The sequence below is a fragment of the Montipora foliosa genome, chromosome 7, assembly GCF_036669935.1.
Source record: "Montipora foliosa isolate CH-2021 chromosome 7, ASM3666993v2, whole genome shotgun sequence".
Taxonomy (NCBI): domain Eukaryota; kingdom Metazoa; phylum Cnidaria; class Anthozoa; order Scleractinia; family Acroporidae; genus Montipora; species Montipora foliosa.
The window spans coordinates 32,926,502-32,934,609 of NC_090875.1; the positions used below are offsets into that span (position 1 = coordinate 32,926,502).

An 8,108-nucleotide genomic window follows, 5' to 3' on the forward strand; every position below is an offset into this window, starting at 1 on the left:
TACATCCACCATCACCTTGTTTTTATTTTTTATTTTTTCCTTGATCGCGGATATATCTATTAAACCCAATAGTAACGGCAGAATATAAGGCCCGATTCGCACGGTACCGGACGAATTTTCTACCGGCTTAAAAATTTGACCAAACATTTTGCAAGCACGGAACCGTGACATCTTTTCGCTCTGTTCACACGGAACTGACGAACCGGATTAATGTTTAACCTTTGCCAGTGATTTTACCATCTGTTCATGGGCAGAGCGCTAATTTACGGAATCAAAACTGGCGTCAAGAAACAGAAAGGCTAACGATAGTAGCCGAGTTACCACGCATCCTTGCAACCATGCCTTTGCCATGCAAAAAATGGTGTCACAGCGAGCCGGTTAAATTTTCTACCGTACCGGCTAAAAATTAGTCCCCGATTTGGGCGTTCAAATTTTGAACGGCGAAGCTTCTAAGTTTTCGTACGTTTAGCGAGGTTTCATGTGAACGGAACCCCTAAATGCACAAAGTTTCAACAGGTAGAAAATTCGTCCGGTAATAATAATAATAATAATAATAATAATAATAACGTTTATTTATACCGCGCAAATTCAACTATGCAGTTTTCAAATGCGCCTTACAATAAAAGAACAATATATTACGGTAACCAGAATATAAAATATAACAATGTATAGTCAAAGTTACACGAATGAATAATTATCTAGTCTATGAATTACAATACTATATCAGGAAAAGCTTTTTTAAAAGATGTATCTTTAAAATCGGAAGGACATCTAAGATCTAACGAAAGATTAGTCCACAGTTTTGGTGCGGCGGCTACAAAGGCTCGATCGCGCGCAAAGAGTAGAGAAAGTCCTGAAATTTGGATTTGAGAGCAAATATTTGTTATTTGATCTGAGTCTGTAGGAAGAATTAGGCTTAAAGTTTACAAGAAATGATAAATAATTAGGAGCTGTACCATGGATTGCACTATGAGTGATTATAATAATATTATAATCTATTCTAAATGTTACATGTAGCCAGTGTAATTTATATAATATTGGTGTGAATCGGGCCTAAGCTTACTTGTGAATCAAGTAACTGCCGTGCACAGACAAATGCTTCGAGTTAACTGACACGTCTATTACGAAAAACTAATCAACCAGTCCCCTTTTTCATTGTCCCTTGTTGTCTTTGCAGCTTGCTACGCCACGGGCCTCTGGCAAAGCGTAGAAGGTGCCGCTCCATAGTTGCTACACGGATTGTCATTCCATTTCCCAGCATTACCCCCACCTTTGTACATCTGAGCACAATTTTCGTTTCCTCCGCGGTTGTTTGGCTCTCCATGACCCCAGACTTGATAGCCTGCATTAAGACCGTTATACCAACGGAAAGCAGAGCCAATCCTGTTAAGGCCAAGCCACACTCCCTCGTTTGATAGTCCTTGCTTGTTTTTCATTAGGTTGAAGATGAAGTCTCTGTCGCCAGAGTTCCTGATGATGGGCAGAGCTCCTCCTAAGCTTTGACACAACTGTTGAGCTTGAGATCTATCCCGGAATCGGCTTACGTCGATGTAAAAGCAGGATTCTCCATTCGAAGTCCAACCAGAAGGACATTCTTGGAGAAAACAAAATATTAAGATCAGAGTAATGAACTGGAATTACTGCATGGCGATCTTTTCGTGGTTGATAAATAAGCTCTTTCGCCCCTACCGCCAATTTTAGTCCTCCAGTTACTTCACTGCTCCTTGCTATTGGTTTATACGTCGCAAAAATCAACAGGGACTTGCTGTCGGGCATTTTTTGCGCTGGATGTTGAGGGGCTTATTGAGGACGGTGCCTACTATTGTTATTGCGCATACGTTCTGCGCATCTCAAGACACTCGCGTTTCCTATAGGTGATGCTTACTAATCTACAGGAATATTCTTGCGCGGTATAAAACTATGCAGAGAAAGCAGAACTCAGCAAGTACTCTTGGCATCCTCAAAGAAAATTGAGGGTATACGTAACCATGCATTTTTCATCGATATTCAAGCTTCAGTTTGGAAAAGAACGCTATACATTGCTTTTTATTTTAAAGTTTTTTACAAATATTGTTCATTAACTATCCTTGAAATACCGGTGGTTACCCGCAATTTTCTTTTTGGATTTCAATAACACCTGTTAAGATCTGCCTTTCCCGCATATTCAAAAACCGCGCAAAAATGCCTTTGAATTATTAGACACCATCCTCAATAGGACATTTGCATGATGACGTCATTTGACTACTAGTACCAGAATCCTTCAGGTTTTGCTTCTCTCGTGCTAATTAGAGCTATTGTTATTTATAATCCACTGGGAAGACAAAATTTAAATAAGGAAAGAAAAAACAAACTGAATTCTGGTAGTTGTAGTCAAATGATGCTATCGTGAAAGTTGCCTATATATTACCTGCGTCCGTTTTGATTAGTCGAAAGCTTTCACTGTGACATTAATTTTGCAAAACTCTTCAGACTAGTTAAGGCATGGCTGAGCCACTTTAAGGACACCCCCGCAGAAAATTTCAAAATCCTAATGCGGAATGAGTGAAACAAGTTTTATCGTTAGATTAATCAATTTTTGTCATGTGACTACGTATACCAAATGACAATGCTTGTCAGTACTACGTGATATTGCTTGCTTTGTGAGGTCACAAAACGATTTTTCGAAAATGGGAGGAAGTTCCCCCTCATCAGTTTTTGAAAACTTCTGGCAACAAATTGATAAAAAGACCTACGTGAATTGGATGGTTGCATTTGAAATTGAAATGAGGAGAAATTCCGCTTTTTCTTAAGTCACGTGACTTATTTCCCTAAATAAATTACACGATGATTAGTCAAAATGGACTAACTTTAAAGGCGAAGTCGTAAATACAACCCAAGTAGTAAGAGATTGATGCCTAAACAAAAAGGTTTAAATTTCACTTTGACCTCCCCATTTTGAAAAGAATATTTTATTCGTTACCATGCAATTATAGATTACGGGACCTGAATTTGAATTGAACATTGTAAACGTTCCTTCCAATTAAGGATTCTAAAGATAGGATGCATGCTAAGTTTTAGTAACATTGAACCATGGCTTCCTTTCTAAACGTAACTATGTCCTAAGAGAGTGAACCATGCCTTAACAATAAGTTAAGTGTTATCGAGTCAGCACTATGTACAACTTTGTTTTCAGGTTCAGAAAAATTCATTTCTTGAAATCACTTACCACACTGCGGCATATTGCATTCTTTGGTTTCCATTGCTGGTCCCAGATTTTGTTCCAGGCACGTTTTTCCACCCGCAAATGGAGCTGGATTTGTGCAGGTCCTTGAACGGGACTGAGTTCCTTTGCCACAGGTAACACTGCATTGCCCCCAGCTAGTCCATGCGCTGTAGCCACCGGACACCGCTGAGAACACATTCAGTGGACGCATAGATAGAAAAAGGGATTCTGTAGTATATCGGGTCAGCGGTATCTAAGTGTATCCGGGAACTTTGTAATAACAGATAGGGAGGCAGCATACGGAACAGGCTTTTCTGAGTAATACCTAAGCCTCGAAATGTCAGCTTTCAGATTTCTCTGCGGTGGCAAGAGCCCATTACTCAGAGCTTCCGTCTTCTATATTAGACCTTTGAGTCAATCCTGTCCAGTATCTTTTTACTTATAGAAGAATATCCCAGGGGATTTTTTGTGGGTGTTTTCACAATAGCCAATCATAAGAGAGATGGCCGGCCATTGATTATATCACAATGCAGCATACCCGAAACACCGAGGTATTTCAAAATGATGAAAAGAAAATATAGCAGTTTTAAAATAAAAAGATATGGGACGGGGATGACTTAAAGGTGTAATACGTATGGAGGCTCCAGGGAAAGGGCTCCCGACAGTGGTCTGTTATTTCCCATATCAACCCAGTTGATAAATTAATTAACCCATATCTGTGTTTCGCTTTCCCACCGACGCAGCACCGCAGTTTCTTTAGAATGTAAACCCCCTTTTCCATGTTCCGAATAATGGCGCGCTCAGTCGAAAGGCTGGGGATTGGGACGCGGGCGGAACTCTTCTCCAATCACCAATCTTCCGACAACTCGCGCCATTCCTCGGAATATTTAAAACAAAATAATACTGAAAGGCTGGTTGTACGGCTGTAAGGACATATATATTTTTAATTTACCAATATTTCGTCAGGCCGTGCCTGGTTAGATCTCCCAAGATCCGGCGCTTCTACTTTGTTCAGCTGGCCCTTGCATAAACGCAAACGCAAACCTCGGTATACAAAATAAAATATGGGGAAGAGATCTGTTTACAAACATTGAAGTGTGCTAACCACAGGAAAAATTGACCCTTTGTTTTGACAGCTAATGAGGCTATGGTTTGCATATTAATAACAATAGGTGACGTCACCGATAACTTCCCCATAACTTTTTTTTTTGGTCAATAAAACGGAACAAAACCATCGATAAATTCTCTCCGACTTATAATAGCAACGGGTTCACTTCACGCAAAAAAAACAAAAAAAAAATTATCTCCTCATTCTGCTTGCGAAGTTCCTATTCAGGTTTCTGGGCTCCTGCCTATTCAAGACCGACTGAAGACGTACAATGTCGAGTCCACGTGCGCGCTGGCGGTTATCGAGCATCACGTTAATGACAAGTCATCTTAGCACCCCATTCTCACCTACTCCTATCCATCCATTCAACACGATCTCTTCCTCAAATGAAGAATTATCCTTCCTTGTTAGTTTGCTCCAAATGAAGTATTATCCTCCATTTAGATTACTTCGTCCAAGGACATGTGGTTGCAGATAAAAAATAAAAAAGGGGAAAAGCAGTCCCTGGACAAGAGTTGAACCCGGCGCACCCATCTGGAAGGAGCTGTTCTTATCCACTTAACCACTAATATAATAATTGCTGAATAATGGTCTACGGCTTGATTTTAAAATGGTTAGCTTTCTCTTAATCTGCATGAAGTTTGGTAACCGACATTTTTCACTATGTAAGCTTGCTTCTTAGCGGGTGTTAATACACGTTTACAGCGGCATTTGGAGGAAAAATTATTGACATTTAAAAAATTTAGACATCCTCGCAGTTAGTGACGTGGTAGTCTAGTGGTTAAGCGGAAGGGGTTATTAATCAAACGTTCCCAGGGGCCCGTTTCTCGAAAGTCCCGAAACTTTACGGGCCGTTTTCGGGTGTCACAATTCCCTTTGTATCTCAAGAACGGAGAGGATTTAAGTCGTCAAACTTCACAGCCATTTTGCTTTTTGTTACCTTGAAATCAAGTTAAAACATCGGCTGTCCAGAACAAGAGGTTGACAGTTTCATAAAAGGCTTTTCGGGCCCGGAAAGTTTTCGGGACTTTTGAGAAACGGGCCCCAGGTTCGAGTCCTGCGAGTCCAGATATTAGGGTTCGGCTTAAAAAAAAAAGGGGGGGTTCATATTCCTATCAAGCTTGAACGATATTACTTCACTTGGAGCAAATTGACAATTAAGAATAATACTTCAATTGAGGGAGAGACTTGGTTGGTATTTTTAGCAGGGGGGGGGGGGGGTGGGGGAGCGGTAATGGGATACGTTCACGCTTAGGTCGTGAAGGATTCAGATGTTTCTGTACTTTTAGGTCGTTAATTACAGCCCGCGAAAGGCCGGCTACTCATGGTAACAACTCTCTCGCATCCGCCGGCACACGCTCTTTCGCGTGCTGCCAGCGTGTGAGATTTCACGAGATAACAGCTTCCACAAAGACAAATAAATAGTTAATAGACCAAATCGACTGCCTCGATGTTGTACCCAATAGGCAATTTTCACGATGGTGTCATTTGACTACAACTACCACAATTCAGTTTCTTTTTCTTTTCATATTTAAATTTTGTATTCCCAGTGGGGTAAAAATAACAATAGCTCTAATTAACACGAGACAAGCGAAACCTGAAGGATTCTGGTACTTGTAGTCAAATGGTGTCATCATGCAAATGTCCTATTCAAATCTCCCGTGGTTAAGATTTTTCGTGTCTTGTATTTGCATTATAATGTAGTATTCACATTAAAATGATATGGAAATACCTGACACAACGTTTCATTCCTAAAACACTTTGAATTGGGTACAACATTGAGCTAGCCAATCTGTTCTATTGACCTACCACCGCAGTCGTCAGCTATCCTCAACAAATCGCTTAGCTTCTTTAGCACCTCTTCCTTGTCTAGTTTTTGTTTCTTCGGCTTTCCAAATTTCCTTTTCTGGACCAATTCCTTGATATATGTTGTGTCTTTTATTATGTCATGGGAGGTAACATCTGTAATAAAATTAAAAAGAAAAAAATGACATAAGCACACAAGAAGAAGAAGAAGAACAAACCGGCCGCCATTTATAAAAAAAATGTCATAATGCCACACTCAATACCAGTTTCCGCGACGTCTTTTCAGTGAAAGAGTTTCTTTAGATCATGGGTTGTGACAGGAGGGCGTGACAACTATAGGAGGGAACAACAGCCCTATATTCCTGCCACGGCGTTTTCACATAACGAGTTATTTTTAGTTTGAATTTCCCGCGAATGAGATTCCCTCTAGAGCCCGATGACCAATCACAAGAAACTAACTTGACGTCATAGAGCCACCACACCAGAACTCCCTTTGTTCAGTTTTTGTGCGAAAAAGAAGTCTAAAAATAAAGCGGTCTGTAAAAATGCCGTGACATAGGCTTATTATGGGAGTTGTTCGCTTCTAGTCATGGGAACCTGGTAGTGACTAGAATCATAGTGCATAGAAATGGACTGGTTATAAACTCTGGAGAATAGAAAAGCGAGGAAACAACGCCGTTCCCGGGGCTTTTCTCCGCTGAGTGTAGGTGGATTATCCAACATGATCTCTTCTCTGAATTAACGATTATCGTTAATTCGTAATTTGCTCTGAATTAATTTGCTTTGAATACAATTATCGTTAGTTTAGGACACTGTGTTCCAGGAATTGTGGTAGCAGAGAAAATAAGGAAATAAAACATCATATCCGTTGATTGAATTCGAACCCGGAGAAACTACTCTATAGAAACCGCTTCTTTCACCTTCAAGACTGAAGATCAAGACACAAAACTCTTAAAAAAACATTTATTTAATTAAGTCTCCCATAGAATATCGCCGCTGAAGAATTATTAAGCCTAAGCTAGATTAATAATTTAGGCCTAAGCTTTGATTTTAAAATGCTTAGCTTTGTCGTGAAGTTTGGAAACCGACCTTTTGCAGTGTTTAATACTGTTTGCTGCCGAGTGATAATACAGCATTATCAAATAGTGTTTAAAATATTGTCCCTGAGCACCTAGCGATGTGGTGGTCGACAAGGGGTTAAGTGACGGGTAAATCAATATTCCCAGGTTTGAGTCCTTCGTCCATACACTTCGGTTGTCTATGAACATTTCCCATATTCCATATCAAGCTTCAGTTAATTGTTAATTCAAGGTAGGGCATAAGTTGGGATTATCCGCCCTACTCGCGGCGGAGAAAAGCCGTGGAAACGAGGTTGACGAGAACATGCACAATCGTTTGCCCTCATTTCACTGTCTTTTGATTAGCCGTATTTTAGAAAAAGGGTGTGTTTGTAAGTGGTCAGGACCGAAAGAGCGAAGAAAAACAAACAAAGAAACTGTCGAATTCCATAACCATCATCATGTATTAACTCTGCTAGAAAGGATTGCGGCAGTCAGGTGCGTTTGACTAGCGAGGTGACGATGCTACATATAAATATAAAATAATTAGGATAGTACGCGCACTCTCATTGGTCAATAGCTGTTTTGATGAGAGTATGGAAACACGGCTGTGACATCACACGAATTTTGATTGGTTATATGCCGCTAGACGCGCCAATAACGTAGCTCCATCTTCCACCACATAAAACTCAAACAACCCACGATTCCCTGAAGAATAGCAAACACTTGAATCGTCAGCCTTGAGATTTCTCTGCGCTGGTCAATTTACCATAGCAACCCTGTTGATAAATTAAACCCATTTCTGTGTTTTACTTCCCCACCGACACAAAACCCCTGTTTCTTTATGTCCTGTCGTACCTCATTGAACGGGCTTAAGGAATTGCTAAAACAGCACTAGAACGAAGAAAGATAACGATGGATTTAGCACAGAAAA

At 40.3% G+C, this 8,108-nt stretch overlaps 1 protein-coding gene across 3 annotated transcripts in view; it reads right to left on the minus strand.

Moving 5' to 3' along the window:
- Positions 1–8,108, minus strand: part of LOC138011857 (uncharacterized) — a 330,121-nt gene continuing 322,013 nt past the window's right edge. For all 3 annotated transcript variants that reach the window (XM_068859088.1, XM_068859087.1, XM_068859086.1), the window contains 3 exons: positions 6,120–6,272; positions 3,206–3,388; positions 1–1,594 (listed from right to left, as the gene is read on the minus strand). In XM_068859088.1, coding sequence (XP_068715189.1) covers positions 1,182–1,594; positions 3,206–3,388; positions 6,120–6,272 — 749 coding nt within the window. In that variant the 3' untranslated portion in view covers positions 1–1,181. The remainder of the gene's footprint in view (positions 1,595–3,205; positions 3,389–6,119; positions 6,273–8,108) is intronic.